Raw genomic sequence first — 16942 nt, forward strand, 5'->3', positions numbered from 1 at the left:
ACTAATCACTGCAGTGGGCCCCCTGCTCTTTAACAAGAAACAGTCATCTATTTTTGATCACGTGACCAGTGGTTGGACATAAAAGCTTCGTTGTATTTTGTCTACTCTGAAGTACTCATCATAATGTATGTTTTAGAAACCTAAATTATGCACATTAACACACCCTGCAAGGAAGCCAATGACTGTGTATTTCAACACCACCATCTTTTCAATTTCTTGTGTCTTTATGTCTTGCAGACTCACTTCTGCGAATGAAGGAGGAAATGATGGAGGTGGATGAGTTCAACTTTTCCCAGGGCACCTCTGATCAGGAGAGTAATGGCTCAGGCACATTCTACATTAAACAGGAACCCTAAGTTCAAAGTAGGAAAAACAGGAGAATGATCGTTCTCTGCAAGAGTCTGAATTATGGAGAATCGATGTGAGTTCAAATTACACTTAAAGGCACATATTTCCAATGGAGAAGTAAGGTAATGAAGAGAACATGGTCAGTTCCACACCTTGAAAAAAACCTATGGGTCTTCTCCGCAATCATTTCCATGTATGTATAGATCACAGATGTTATGTCTCCTTTCTCGTATCTCCTGTCTGAACATTCGACCATGGTAAAACTTTATTTTTTCTTTTCATTTTTTTTTTTTAACGAAACAACCTTTTTCCAGTGGCGCTCTTATGTACTCCATGTCAATTTCAGCTGCCCCAGGCCTGTATAAACTGTGATAACTCTGTATTGCGCTGGGTCTTTTTTTGTTTTTAAATTTTATTACACGTTACTTAGCCACTGAACACATAAATTGTAAATTACCTGAGATAATAGAAACAGGCACAAAGAGGAACAATTATTATATGTAATAATTCTATTTTCTTTTTCTGTTTTTTCTTAATTCACACAGCATAGTTATAATAGTACTTGAATTGTTTCTTGTTTTTGTCTTAATAGTTTTTACAGTTGCTTTTGTTGGCTTTGTGGTGAAACCTTAAATGTAAATTAAAATGGTTATATCGATTAATATGTAGAAAATTATAAACAAAGAAGTACAAAGTATAGGTATGAAAGGTTTTAATATTATTACAGTCATCCAAAGTACTGCAAATGCTGCATAGAATTGCTCAGTATCCTTCACGTTTCTTATAAAGGTTTTCAGAGCTGCATTTTATTTCTGATTCAACCGTAAACCACTAAGAAATGTGGTGACTGTCACAATCTCTTGATTGTTACAGTATTAATATATACACATTAAAGCTACTCCTGCTAACTTTTGAGAAAAGAAATTTAACAGCTATATAGATAAATACTTGCTGCTGAGACTTGACCATTTTGTCAGTAGAACTGTAATAGACAGAATCTTTATGAAAACATTTTTGAATAAAGAATACATGATTAATGATGTCAGTAATTTAACTACCCCCTCTTAATGTAGCTCAAATTAGTCAGTGGATTTCTTAAGGTCATCAATCTGTAGGTACCAGTAGCAGTTAATCTCTCCAACTACATTCATATACATTGACATATTTCTTTATTAATCTAAAAAATATTAACCTGGAACAACAGTTATATGAATTGTCTGACTAATTTTAATTAATTTTATCTTGAGTACAAAACAAAATATTGCAGTAATTGTATTTTGTTTTGTCTTAACTGTTTAAAAGAGACAAGGTGTGAATTAGTTTTCCATAAATTAATGAAAAAAACACATAGTAGCAGGGTATATTGTATTCACCCCCACTGGTATGAGACAGAGAGAGAATAAATTAACCTACTTTCACAGCTTGGATACCTTAGCAGATGTGTGTAAGGTCCATGTATTGGCCGATGGGAATAGGAAATGCCCTTATCTGTTTTCTATACTGTTGTACCTTGTTGAGGGTCACCACGTAGTTGGAGCCTTTACATACTTTACAAACAAAGGTACTCTTCGTAATTAGTTAGTCGATAAGGAGTTGGACTATTACCCTTTGAAGAAACCATTTTAACAAGTTAATACAGTTGCCTTGTGTCTTAACATCTCTGTGACATGCTTTTGTCAAAATACCATAAGGATCAAGAGTTGCAGTACACACCACACCCCATTTTTAATTCTGCGTTCACACTGGACACAAAGAATACTTTCACCCCACGTTACTCGTGCAAGTTTGACCGCAGTAGTTGTGGGTACGGAAACTATTCAGACCCCCTTGAATTTTTCACTCTGTTATATTCCAGTCATTTGCTAAAATCATTTAAGTTCATTTTGTTCCTCATTAATGTTCACACAGCACCCCATATTGACAGAAAAAAACTGAATTGTTGAAATTTTTGCAGATTTATTCAAAAAGAAAAACTGAAATTCAAACAATTCTGTTTTTTTCTGTCAATATGGGGTGGTGTGTGTACATTAATGAGGAAAAAATTAACTCAAATGATTTTAACAAATGGCTGCAATATAACAAAGAATGAAAAATTTAAGTGGGTCTGAAAACTTTCCGTACCCACTGTATATACCCTTTAGTTTTTCATCTAAAATTTCCTAGATTCCTCTTGTTTCTTCTAAGGGAATCAGGTAAAATAAATTACGGTCATTCCTGATGCACTTGTATTACTTTGCGATAAAACAAAGGAGAAAACAGCAACCTATTATTACACTCGTCAACAACAAATTTGTCACTTTTTTTTTTATTATTATTATTTTTATTTATTTATTTTTTTAGCTGATTTAGAACAGTTTTGATGTGCTACAGTGGGGCAAAAAAGTAATTAGTCAGCCCCCAATTGTGCCAGTTCTCCCACTTAAAAATATGAGAGGCCTGTAATGTTCATCATAGGTATACCTCATTTGTGAGAGACGAACTGAGGGGGGGGGGGAAATCCAGAAAATCACAGTCTGATATTTTAAATTTTTTTTTTTTTTTTTTTTTTTTTTACAAAGAATTTCTTAGCAAATTATGGTGGAAAATATTGGGTCACCTACAAACAAGCAAGATTTCTGGGTCTCACAGACCTGTAACTCCTCTGTAAGGCTCCTCTGTCCTCCACTTGTTACCTGTATTAATGGCACCTGTTTGAACTCATCAGTATAAAAGACACCGGTCCACAACCTCAAAGAGTCACAATCCAAACTCCAAGACCAAAGACCTGTCAAAGGGCACCAGAAACAAAATTGTAGACCTGCACCAGGCTAGGAAGACTGAATCTGCAATAGGTAAGCAGCTTGGTGTGAAGAAATCAACTGTTGGAGCAATTATTAGAAAATGGAAGACATACAAGACCACTAATAATCTCACTCGATTTGGGGCTCCACGCAAGACCAGCCCGTGGGGTCAAAATGATCACAAGAACGGTGAGAAAATCCCAGAACCACACGGGGGACCAAGTGAATGACCTGCAGAGAGCTGGGACCAAAGCAACAAAGGCTATCATCAGTAACACACTACGCCACCAGGGACTCAAATCCTGCAGTGCCAGATGTGTCCCCCTGCTTAAACCAGTACATGTCCAGGCCCTTCTGAAGTTTGCTAGAGATGGTTTGGATGATCCAGAAGAGGATTGGGAGAATGTCATATGGTCAGATGAAACCAAAATAGAACTTTTTGGTAAAAACTCAACCTGTCGTGTTTGGAGGAGAAAGAATGCTGGGTTTCATCCAAAGAACACCATAGCTACTGTAAAGCATGGGAGTGGAAACATCATGCTTTGGGGCTGTTTTTCTGCAAAGTAAGAAGCATTTCATGGTCCAGTGGCCTCATGTACAAAGACTTGCGTGGACACTGAAACATGGCGTACGCTCAAATCCAGAAAATGTCCAGATGTATGAATCTGTGCGTACGCATGAATCCAAGCACATTTCCTTTGTACATTCCAATCAACGTAGATTTGAGCGCACATGTTGGCGTAACCGACCCCTCCCTCGCCACGCCACATTTAAATGTGCAAATCATATGTAAATGAACACTGCACCTGAGATCCGATCTCTGCATGATCAGAAAAAAAGGAAAATGAGCAAGGTAAAAAAGAAGTGGTCAGACATTAAGGTGGATGTGAAGAGGAAGACAGCTGCTCACCGCCAAAGTGTGGCCAAAACAGGCGGAAGAACCGGGGAGAGGATCGCTGCAATTATGGGTGACACTACTCTCACATGTGGCTGACACTTATTCCCCCATCGTAAATACCATGTATTTTTATAACTCAGAACAAATGTGTTCATACAGTAACCTGCACTCAGTCTTGCGTAAATGTTGTATGTATGGTATTTGTAATAAATCTTTTGAATTCAAATGGAAGCACATCAGGATATCAAAAGAGGATATAAAAAAATTACTCCTGTTTGAATACTCAATTAATTATTTTAATACACAGAAGGATTTGAATTTACTTAATTTGAACATGTACATCAGTTGCACAGCGGCACGGTGGACGACTGGTTAGAGCGTCTGCCTCAAAGTTCTGAGACCGGGGTTCAATCCCCGGCCCCGCCTGTGTGGAGTTTTCATGTTCTCCCCGGGTTTTCTCCGGGCACTCCGGTTTCCTCCCACATCCCCAAGAAAACATGCATGGTAGGTTACTTGACAACTCTAAATTGCCCATATGTGTCAATGTGAGTGTGAATGGTTGTTTGTTTGTATGTGCCCTGCGATTGGCTGGCAACCAGTTCAGGGTGTACCCCGCCTCCTGCTCGATGATAGCTGGGATAGACTCCAGCACGCCCGTGACCCTAGTGAGGAGAAGCGGCTCAGAAAACGGATGGATGGATGGACATCGGTTGCACATGATTAAAATGTGTTAAATTGACATAATTTACCCCTCTTCTCCTAAAAAAAAAAAATTTATTTGAACAGATTTTAATCATGTGCAACCGATGTACATGTTCAAATTAAATTCAAAGGATTATTTTTTTCAGTGCTTTCATCACTGGTGTCACTAGCTCGGAGGATTCATCCCCCATTCCTGGCATCTCCTCCGACATCCCCAGCGTCTCTGACGCAATTACACTCCAACAATCAGCTGCTGCTGCCGGCCCAACTGGTCGTGTCCTCGCTGTGCTGGAGTCACTTGAGATTGTGAGGGCAATTGATCGCCTTGATCAATTTATAGGCATCCTCACAAATATCAGTGATTCATTTAATAAACTGGTGAATTCCGAGTCCTTGCTTCTTTTACATTGTTGAAATTAAATGTTGTGGGCCATTAATTCTTCATCAGTGCTCATTGTCTCTGATGTGCAGATTTATTATAACAGTTTCCCAGCATCACCTCTAAGTGTTGCCAAAGCACCAACAGCTGTAAAAACGTGCGTACGCCAGCCATGAAGTTGGCGTGAGGCACCGCACATTTCCACGGTCATTTCACTCTTGATACATCTGAACTTTGATGTGAAAAAGAATGTACGCCACGTTTTTGTGCGTACGCACCTTTTGTACATGAGGCCCCGGCAGTGGCTTAGCCAGTCTCCAGATCTCATCCCCATAGAAAATCTTTGGAGGGAGTTGAAAGTCTGTGTTTCCCAGCGACAGCCCCAAAACATCACTGCTCTAGAGGGATCTGCATGGAAGAATGGGGCAAAATACCAGCAACAATGTGTGAAGACTTACAGAAAAACGTTTGACCTCTGTCATTGCCAATAAGGGGTATATAACAAAGTATTGAGATGAACATTTGTTATTGACCAAATACTTATTTTCCACCATAATTTGCTAATAATTTCTTTAAAAATCAGATGTGATTTTCTGGATTTTTTTTTCTCATTTTTTTCTCTCATAGGTGAGGTATACCTGTGATGAAAATTACAGGCCTCTCTCATCATTTTAAGTGGGAGAACTTGCAGAATTGGTGGCTGACTAAATACCTTTTTGCCCCACTGTATATCCAAATATTTAATTGGTTTTGCTCAATGAGATCAACTTACTGAACTGTTTTTTTTTTTAAATACACAGGTTTTTTCACTTTCGAGGTTTAAATAAACGAAAGTTCATGCCCTGAAAGATGACGTAACATTCAATTTACAGGTACTTACTTTTATCAGTCTAGTATTCAATTTACAGTAAGCAAAGTTTGTAATATTTTATTAATAAACTGTTAACAACTTGGCATAAAAACTTGACCTGAACAAGAGAAACTGATATTTTTAGTTTCAGATGCAAAATTAAATCAGTTAAAAAAACCGACAACTTTCTTTTTTTTATTTTTTTTTTTTATTATTATTATTTTTTTATTTATTTTTTGTAACCTGGTTTTTTTTATATTATTTTACTGGTTCGGCCATTTTTCTCTCCTGTGATGTGTTCGAATTATGAGGGAGGTCCTTGGAAGAATGCCTCCACTGTAAGGAGTGCCTGGCTGGACCCACAGTTTGCGAATGACATTTCTAAACAGTCGAATACTAATGGCTAGAAACAAAGCACTGTCAGGTTTCCATCAGGGAAAGCTTTTATGAATAATGTTAATAATACATAGAGGAATAAATAATTGAACAAACCTGCTCTTTGTAGTAGCACAAGGCACGGAAACAGTGTAACAGTAGTTGACGTCGCCTTCCTCTTTTCCCTGACAAAGTTCCTCTTATTCTTTCAAAGGCTACAAATATTTCACACACACAGACACACACACACTACAAAAACAAAGGTAGCATTCTTTTATCTGTAAATTGAAAACTAAAGTTAAAATGAATTACAAGCATGTTTCTTGGAACTAAAGTACAACACATACACACCTCCATATAAAGGTTGCAGTGCATAATTCCAATGCGGTATTTCCTAGTATCAATACAATTGATTGATTACCTTTTAAATCGATTAAAATCAATATATTTTCGTCCAGAAGGCTAACATGGTAAGCACAGATCGATCCAGTTGGATTGTAGGTAAATAAATCGATACATCGATGTAATGAATGAATCGTTACATGCCTATTATGTACAATATATAAAAATACACGCTTTTCCCCCCTCACAGTCAGACTAAACTTTTCCTGTTTCAGGTCAATTAGGATTACCAAAACTATTTCTATTTGCTAAATGCCAGAATGAGGATTTCAACCCCCCCCCCACCCCGCCCGCTTAATTTGTCATTACTTTCTTCAAAGTCAGAAGTTTTGGATACAGTAAGATTACTATGCCTTTAAACAATTTGGGGAAACCCAGATGTTGATGTCACGTCTTTGGAGGCTTCTGATAGTTTCAGTGAGAACATTTGAGTTAGAGACACACCTGTGCATGTATTTGAACTCGGTACACTTGAAACACACATTTCTATGTGTGTGTGTAACATCATGGGAAATTCAAAAGATTGATTACCTTTTAAATCGATTTAAACCAATATATTTTCGTCCAGGAGGCTAACTTGCTAAGCACAGATCAATCCAGTTGGATCGTAAGTAAACAAATCGATACATCGATGTAATGAATGAATCGTTACATGCCTATTATGATATTAGGAACAAAACTGTGGACTTGCACATGCCCGTTTCCCCTTGGGTGCAATTCATGTCGGGACATTGGCCGGGAACTGAACGCACGCTAGTTGTAGAACACGGCAGTAAGGTACACAACTACACGACCAATGCATTAATGTATTAAATACTTTATTTATATAATGAGATTTGTGTGTAAATTATCTTGCTTGAGCATAAATATTTTGATCAGTAATCGCATACATTATTAAATCAGTATGTAATAAATTGTAAATCTAAGTTGAACCTGTGGACACAATGATTGTGTCCACCTGTGGACACAATTTTTGCTAAGGCTTGGAATACCTTATGGTCAGTTTGCAGATGAAATTTTCACTGTTGTTTTGTTGTTGTGTTTTTCGGGCCAAGACATATAACTGCTGTCAAAGACGATGCATTTTATTTCCCCCAAATTCGCAAGAATTGACTGATTATATACTTGATTCCAAAAACTTCCAAAAATCCGTCCACCTTTTCTACCAAAGGTTTTTTTTTGTGTACGAGAGGAGAGCAGAAAAGCTGCCTTGATTCGTCAGTACTATTAAGATTTAGTATCTACAATATATAAATGGCCAAAACACAAAACCTTCTACCTTCTATCTAAATCCATGCTTGCTCATGCAGTGTATTTGACATGACTCTTGCTGTTTGAGGCTATATTATTGAACTATATGTGTACCTACTACCTCCTGATGCAGGTAAAACAAGTGTGAAATACACCACCCACATGTGAGTATATGCAAATGAAACAACCTGGAAAAAAACAAGACTAGACACCAAATGTAAATATTTGTGCAAATTTTATTGATATGCAGAAATAATAGGTTGATAAAGGACATGATGAATGAAATGTACACCATTCCTTCAATTTTCTGTGACACAAATATGCATATTATACATAGGAGATAATTTAACAAAATGTTATTGAGGTATTTTTTTATGTTGTTTTTTTTACCACAAAAGCTGTTTCAAAAAAGAAATTGAATCTTTGTTTTATTTTGTTATAAAAAATATTTCAATCAGCTGAGCATAAAAGATTCAAATACATCTATTCTATGAAAGCAAAGAGCCAAACTAACATTTACAAATAAACACTTGAATTTAAAGCATTTTTAGCAGCATTTTTACTATATAAAAAAAAAACTGTAAAAATGTATGGTAATATTTTATTTCAAAGAGGGCCAGTGGTTAGCACTGTCATGTCACAGCAAGAGTGTTCTGGGTTTGAGCCAGTTAACTTGGTTGTGGTCTTTTCTGCAACTGCATGGATGGCTCCTACCCAAGTGTTTGAGTTGATCTGACAATGAAAAGGATGGTAGGTTGACGTTAGATGAATTTTAAATAATGTGTACTGTTTGGCAAATTTTACATCCTACAAATTGTTCTGTTATTTAATTTGCTTCAGTCGGTAGAAAATATTTTTACACTTGTCATTACCTCCGCCAAGCACAAAATGTATTGTTTTGATCATTGTTTGTTAGTTAGCAGGATTGTGCTTGAATTACATTTTACAAAGTACTGCAAATTTATAGGAGGAGGTGTTGTGTGAGGAGATAGCATGATTACGCAAATGCTACCACAAACGTTTAGGATGGGTGGCATGTGTATTGAAGAGAAACCATTATCTTTTGGTATAAATCCAGATAAAAATGGGTGTAGCAGAATGTAATTTTATTTATTTATTTGCAGTTTGTTACAGTGGAACTATTAATCCCACCCCACAAATACAGTGTGCCAGGATTTTATTTGATCTTTTTCTGTCATCCTCCTTCAACAAGGAATTGGCCTGCAAATGGACAAAAACGATATATTTTTTAACCTTTGCAGAGGTCTGGACTCAAAGGAGTGCTATTCAAGCTTATATTAGGGTGGAGGGTAGCAATTATTAAATCAAATTAATGTAATTATTTGTTCAGACTGGTTACAAGTTAAAAACCTTTAATACCAAATAAGCAATAAGTGTGTTACAATCCACATCTTCAAATCTGTTTCAGTGCATGTCCTCGGCATAAAGTATAATTGGGTCATTTTCATATTTGATTAATAACAGTAAAGACACTTGTTTAAAAAAAATATATCTAATTTAGCAATTTTATGCCACCTTGGTTTTATAAGGGTAAATGTCTCCCATGCTGAATCAGCCATGTTTAGTCCTATTTTAAAGAAGTTATTCATGATTTAAAGTATCAGGCATTCATAGTTAAGGCAATCCTGCTTGAGAGAGCAAATAGTGGTGACCCATTGAAATAAACTTATTTTTGAACAGTTAAGACAAAAATGCATAACAGTAAAAACAGACACCTTCATTAAAATCGTGAGTTGCACAATTTATGTGTTGCCCTTCAAATTCTGTGAATACAAGTGCATAAATCATCCTAACTACTCATTAAACCCATTGTACCCTTGCCTGTATACAATTGTAATAACGGTAAAGACATGCAATAGTTCTGACACTTTCACAAGTTCACACATATCTCAGAAATAACAGAATGTATTAAGTAGTAATAGTAAGCAATAACAGAAAAATCCTATACAGTCCCCTCCAAAAGTATTGGAACTGCAAGTTCCGGGCCTTTGTTTTTATTGTAGACTGAAGACATTTGCTTTCAGTTTAAAAGAAAACAACTCAGAACAGAGCACCTTTTTTTTTGGACCCATCCACTTTTCAAGTGAGCAAAAGTATTGGAACAGACATTATTAACATAACTTAAAGTCAATAACGTTTAATATTTGGTGGAATAACCCTTACTTGCAATAACTGCATCAAGCCTGTGACCCATTAACTTGAGACTGTTGCAATCTTCATTTGAAATGCTTTTCCAGGAAATGCTTGACTGCATCCTCTTTCAGTTGTTGTTTGTTTCTGGGGGGTTCTCCCTTCAGTCTTGTCTTCAGGAGGTAAAATGCATGCTTTATTGGGTTAAGGTCTGGTGACTGACTTGGCCAGTCCAAGACCTTCCATTTATTCCCCCTGATGAAGACCTTTGTTGTGTTCCCAGTGTGTTTTGGGTCATTGTCTCGTTGCATAATGAAGCTTCTCCCGATTAGTTTGGATGCACTTTTCTGTAAATTGCCAGACAAAATGGTTTTGTCGACTTCAGAATTCATTCTGCTGCTACCATCATGAATTACATCACCAATAAAGATTAGTGAGCCCGTTCCAGGAGCAGCCATGCAAGACCTCCACCAGTCTTCACAGATGAGGTTGTATGTTTTGGATCATAAGCAGATCCTTTTCTTCTCCATACTTTGGCCTTTCCAACACTTTGGTAGAGGTTAATCTTGGTCTCATCAGCCCATAAAACTTTGTTCCAAAACTTTTGTGGCTCATCTCTGTACTTCTTTGCAAAATCCGATCTGGCCATCCGATTGTTTTTGCTGATGAGTGGTTTGAATCTTGTGGTATGGCCTGTATATTTCTTCTCTCGAAGTCTTCAAACAGTGGATTGTTATACCTTCACCCCTGCCCTGTGGAGGTTGGCAGTGTGTTTTGGGTCATTGTATTGTTGCATGATTAAGCTTTTCCCGATTAGTTTGGCTGCATTTTTCTTTAAATTGCCAGACAAAATGTTTTTTTAGACTTCAGAATTCATTCTGCTCATACCATCATGAGTTACATCATCAATAAAGATTAGTGAGCCCGTTCCAGGAGCAGCCATGCAAGACCTCCACCATGCTTCACAGATGAGCTTGTGTGTTTTGGATCATAAGCAGATCATTTTCTTCTCCATACTTTGGCCTTTCCATCACTTTGGTAGCAGTTAATCTGGGTCTCATCAGCCCATAAAACTTTGTTTCAAAACTTTTATGGCTCATCTCTGTACTTCTTTGCAAAATCCAATCTGTCCATCCTATTGTTTTTGCTGATGAGTGGTTTGCATCTTGTGGTATGGCCTGTATATTTCTTCTCTCGAAGTCTTCGAACAGTGGTTTGTAATACCTTCACCCCTGCCCTGTGGAGGCTGGCAGTGCGTTTTGGGTCATTGTCTTGTTGCATGATTAACCTTCTCGATTAGTTTGGCTGCATTTTTCTTTAAATTGCCAGACAAAATGGTTTTGTAGACTTCAGAATTCATTCTGCAGCTACCATCATGATTTACATCATCAATAAAGATTAGTGAGCCCATTCCAGGAGAAGCCATGCAAGACCTCCACCATACTACAGAGATGAGCTTGTGTGTTTTGGATCATAAGCAGATCCTTTCTTTCTCCATACTTTGGCTTTTCCATCACATTGGTAGAGGTTAATCTTGGTCTCATCAGCCCATAAAACTTTGTTCCAAAACTTTTGTGGCTCATCTCTGTAGTTCTTTGCAAAATCCAATCTGGCCATCCAATTGTTTTGCTGATGAGTGGTTTGCATCTTGTGGTATGGCCTGTATATTTCTTCTCTCTCAGTCTTCGAACAGTGGATTGTAATCTGTGTCAATTAAGTCTGTGTCTGAGACATCTGCCCTGTGGAGGTTGGCAGTGATGTCATTGACTGTTGTTTTTGGGTGTTTCTTCACAGCTCTCACAATGCTGTTGCTCAGTACAGCAGTAGTTTCTTTCTTTTTCAGGACATTCCAAATTGTTGTATTGGCTCTGCCAAAATGTTTGTGCAATAGCTCTGATTGATTTTCCCTCTTAGCTTCAAAATGGTTTGGTTTTCTCCCATAGACAGCTTTCTGGTCTTTGTTTGCTTAACAGCAAAGGTAGTTTTCACAGGTGAAACCCAAAGCCAAAAACAAGCAGTCTAATGTTTGAGCAATCAATCTAAAATTCAACACCTGAGCAACTAGAAACACCCATCGGTCACGGTCCAATACTTTTGCTGACTTGAAAAGTGGGTTGCTTCAAACAATAGGTGCTCTGTCCTGAGTTGTTTAACACATGTAGATGTAAATACCATGAAATAAAAGTTGGAATTCAGATTTTTTGTCTCATTCATCACTTAATCTGAAACCCAAATGTCTTCAGTATACAACAAAAACAAAGGAATTGACTTTGTCGTTGCAATACTTTTGGAGGGGAATGTATATCCAAAAATATAATTAGCATTTTCAGAAAACATGTTGGAAATCAAACTTAATTTAAAACAGCTTACGGTAAAGTCATTTTTGTCTTTAAAACTTTGAAAAATATTACTTGACTTTTTTTTTTTCTTATAAACAATTCTGACATTTTGATGGATAACAATTGCCAATACAGGAAGTCCTCGAGTTACGACGCACTCGACCTACGACGTTTCGACTTTACGATGCCTGTGGCTCGTCCGCCATTTTGTCCCAGCACCATAGTGTTTCTGCTTAGCTAGTGCATAGTGCTTGTCTGTGTTAGTGCGGCGGGAGTATCTTTTCCTTTTTCGCCCTCCTTTTTTCACACTCTCAGCAGTAATGGTATGTACAGCATCTTATTTTTTATTTTAATGTATTTTAGTTTCTTTATACGAAGTGTTAACCTTTCCTGCTACGGTCTCCTGACCGTGGTCGGGAGACCCAGGGGTTAACTCCCTTCTCTCGTTGCACAGCTGAGCTGGGTGGCGGCAGCAATAAAGGCACGAAGCACCGATTTGCTGCTTTAATGGCTTTATTAGCTCCCCTGCACATTCAATGTCAACGGGTCCACCGCTAATCGCTACTCTTCCCTGGTCGCCGTCACTACACTTGCTACTGTACACACTCGCACCGGGGCGCAGTCCTTCCTCCTTCGCAGTCCCGTCTCACTCACACATCAACGCCCACACACACACTGAACTTGGTGTCACAATCACGTGGGACAATACCCGTAACAGAAGTATTTCGCCGTAAATTTCGACTTTAACGGTGAAATCTGACTTACGCGGAAATTCGTGTTACGTCGCCAGCGTAGGAACGGAACTCGTTCGTAAATCGAGGACTTCCTGTAATTGAAATAACTCACATCAGTCAAATTCAGTGTTCAAGTTCAAAAGGAAATTCAGTGGCCCATGTCTTTTTTATTGATCAAATTATATGAAAATGACCCAATTACTTAATAAATAGATACCATTAGTCTCTTAGTACAAAATCGGAGAGACAAAATACTGTTCGCTGCTGTTACCCCTACCAAGATAAACCAATAATAAATCATGTACAATGGATTCAGTACTCTCTGTATCTTTTGGTTTCTTACTTTCTTCTATCGCCTTTATTATTTGGAGTTGGAATATGTAATACTAGTTTTAAGGGCTCTCGAAGCTGTAGCTGGAGATGGAATGCGTTGAATTGGTTTGACCTTGGGTGCCTGATCATCTACATGAAATACATCTTAAACCAAGTATGAATTATTGATGTGCTGAGCTTTTTATGTTTTTGTGTTATTAATTGTTTTGTTGGTTTACCTCTTACTTGGCGATCTCAGTGGTGTACATGTCCATTTCCACCAAGAAAAGGGCAAATCATTACAATTGATCATTACATTCATTTGGGCTCTTTTCCTTGTGTTAATTATATTGAACTCGTAATGCATGTCTTGTACCTGCTTCTGAATTGGTACTGTATGATACTGTATGTACAAAACATTATATCATCCATTGTTCTTTTCTTGGATACTCGGGTCTTTTTTATGTGGTTTCTCCTAAGTTACATTTTAACATTATATTGTGGTGCTATATATATTTGATAAAAATGACTTGGTATTGGATCATTCCTATGAAAATATTGTAAGTTGAAAAATTTCTGGAGTAAAAACTATATTTTGGATACAAGTATTAAAATTAATGTGCATATACAAGAGATAAGGTACAGAATAAAATTACAGTTTCAAGTTTGTACGTCTTTTTGATAGTGATTAGTTCTCTTTCTTATGAATTTGTGTTGTGATTAAGCTTGGATGGATTGTAAATAAAGCATAATGTATGGATCATCATATTGGTTGCAATTGATGTGTTTTCAGGCATCGCAAACTTCCGCATGGATGTTTATGTTGTGATTTTTTTGTAAGATTTGCCTTTTACATTGAATAAAATGCCTAATGACGTATTCATGTTGTCTGTACTTTTAAATGTTCACTTGATATACACAATGTAAATGTTACGGAGCAATTGTTGTGCTGCTGTTTTTTGCATAGATGGCTGAAAACCTTTTGTCTTGAATTGGTGAAAAAAAAGCATCTCTATTTAAAACATTGTGATGCAGGGGTTAACGTTTTTATTTTTCCAAGTGACAAAATGACAAAGCAAATAGGAGAAACAAACAGTATTAGACCTAATGAATAAAGCAACGTTATGAAAACACACTTGTCAAATGACCAAATGATTGTCGATAACGTTGTCCACATTAAACCAAAAACTAACAAAACTTGACCTAACTGGGGAAATGACAGCAGCTCTTTCCTTGACCTCTCCTCCTGGAAAGAGCAACTCACTGTTGACTAGAAAACAAACAAAACGTACATTTCAAATATCAATAATGCTTGATTCATGTTCATTGGTTAGTTGTCCCTCTCGACGAATTGAACCATGTGTTGTAAATTACGCAATGTTTTGGGGCATTATTTGATAGCACAACAGGCACACATTTATAAACCCAAGTACTGCAAGAAAAGGCTCAACAGTCCTCACCCAAGGATCACAGAGCCCAGTATTGGCTCTGACAGTTGTTGATGTGTAGTCCCAAAACACAAATCAAATTTATGAGTATAAATACATATCTATGTGATCAACCGATGACTGCTTTACCTTGAATGGTCCACCATCTACTTCTGCTTGAGACCATAATTCAACAAAGTCCTATGACTGACCTGAGTCCCCTATCTCACTGGCCTGGAGACAAGTTGGTGAACTGATGGCCAGTCTCCGCTGGTTGCAGCGATGTCTCCGCGACGTCTCCTGGAGTCTCCAGGTGACTAGGCGGGTTGCCAAGGAGTCGCGGTGAAAGCAAACATGTTCAATTTCATATGAGACCTTTTTGGAGACATCTCTATATGTTCATTATAGAGAAAAAGCTTTAACGTAGCTTAACATCCCAAAACTGCGACCAATCGTCACCTAAAATTATGTGGGCATCACTCGTGACGCCCACTTCAACCTCTGAAAATAACAGAACTATCGGCCCAATATTTTGGATTTTATGGACTTGTAACGTATATTGGCGTTTGGATAAAACTTAATTTATTTAAGAAATTTGTCGAAGCAGCTCTGGTGTCTTAACTTTGGTCATGTCAATTGCCTGAGTTCCTTCAAATTTAATTTGTTCAAGCATTTTGGGGTCAAATTCAAGTTTGAAAAACTTATAAATCACAATTTGGCTGTCGTAATTGTCGGCAGGTGGTACCAAGTGACATCCTCAGAATGCGAAGTGGCATCTTTGAGGGCGTCGCTGATTGAGCGAGCGACCAGGAAGGCTTTTCCTCGGAACTCAGGATTGACATGCAGAGCTGTGGAGCTTGTAAGGAAAAACCCGAGGTGGGCCGGATTAGTGGGGCCTGTCAGGGCCATAGAACGAATATTTTTAATTAAGCCGAGGGGTCCCAAATTTGGGAAGGTTTTATCTATTGCTAAATTGTCTATTTCATATAGCCTGTCCGTTCATTTACATGTTAGCAATCTGTGTCTGAGCATAAACCGTAACCATAGACAACAGCGTGGTTATGGCCTGCATATTTTGGTTTAAAGCTGCACTACAAGCGTTAAGAACTAAAATGGCTACTTTTAAACGAGTTGCTTAATGACCCGGAATTGGTTACTTTGTTAGCCATGCATTGTCGTGTGATGGGGATTTTGGACTGCAATTCCCGATGTTGTGTCTCAATAGTACTAAGGCTACAAGCGTCACCGGTGGGGGCGCTGAGGATGTGTTTTGTTTCGCTCGTTTGGGGCAGAGCAACGTGTTCAGTTTCACCGGTGTCTTTGTTGAGCATCTGCGTTGGCGGACTTGGTGCATCATGTGCGGAGTCTCGCATGACCACCCTTTCACTACATGGGGCCACGAGTGCCTGAGAAGTGAGCACCACGGAGGCGTAATAACAAAAGCCCACAATAATGCAAATGAGCAGGTACAAAACTGAGGAGAAACCAGAGATAAGCTTGCGCAGCGTGCAGGACGAATCATTGGAAGAGTGGCGGCCAAGTCAGGCCACAGAAAGATCAAACGTAAAGCAGGCACTTTCGACATCACGAACAACGCAGGAGAGAAGAGAGGTTGGGAACCAGGACAGAAGAAAATGCATATCCCAAGTAGTCATTGCAGGTACAATGGAAGAGTCGGGTCCAAGGCGTTGCCTTGGAAACGAAAGGGTGGGTAAAATGGCACTGAGGTGCATTTTGCAAGATGTAGAGAACAAGTGTACGGGAAGTACGAGGTCTCTGAGAAGAGACAGAGCCCACGTCCTGTGCTGTTGAAGCAATGCGTGTGTAAAAATCACAAAAGAAGTACAATGACTTAGCGGCCACTGAGAGTGATGGCCAACTCATCAAGAAAGACACAATGAAGGTTAGCGTGACAGCTGAATAGGTGGACCAATGATTAGGGACGGGGCCCATAATATGCGACTCAGAGAGCGCAATTTTGCATCTCACCAAGG

At 38.2% G+C, this 16942-nt stretch overlaps 1 protein-coding gene across 2 annotated transcripts in view; it reads left to right on the top strand.

Moving 5' to 3' along the window:
- Positions 1-14400, top strand: part of mbtd1 (mbt domain containing 1) — an 88763-nt gene extending 74363 nt beyond the window's left edge. For both annotated transcript variants that reach the window (XM_061756019.1, XM_061756020.1), the window contains exon 9: positions 238-14400. In XM_061756019.1, coding sequence (XP_061612003.1) covers positions 238-356 — 119 coding nt within the window. In that variant the 3' untranslated portion in view covers positions 357-14400. The remainder of the gene's footprint in view (positions 1-237) is intronic.
- Positions 14401-16942: the final 2542 nt, after the last annotated feature.

The sequence above is a fragment of the Phyllopteryx taeniolatus genome, chromosome 19 (assembly GCF_024500385.1).
Source record: "Phyllopteryx taeniolatus isolate TA_2022b chromosome 19, UOR_Ptae_1.2, whole genome shotgun sequence".
Lineage (NCBI taxonomy): Eukaryota > Metazoa > Chordata > Actinopteri > Syngnathiformes > Syngnathidae > Phyllopteryx > Phyllopteryx taeniolatus.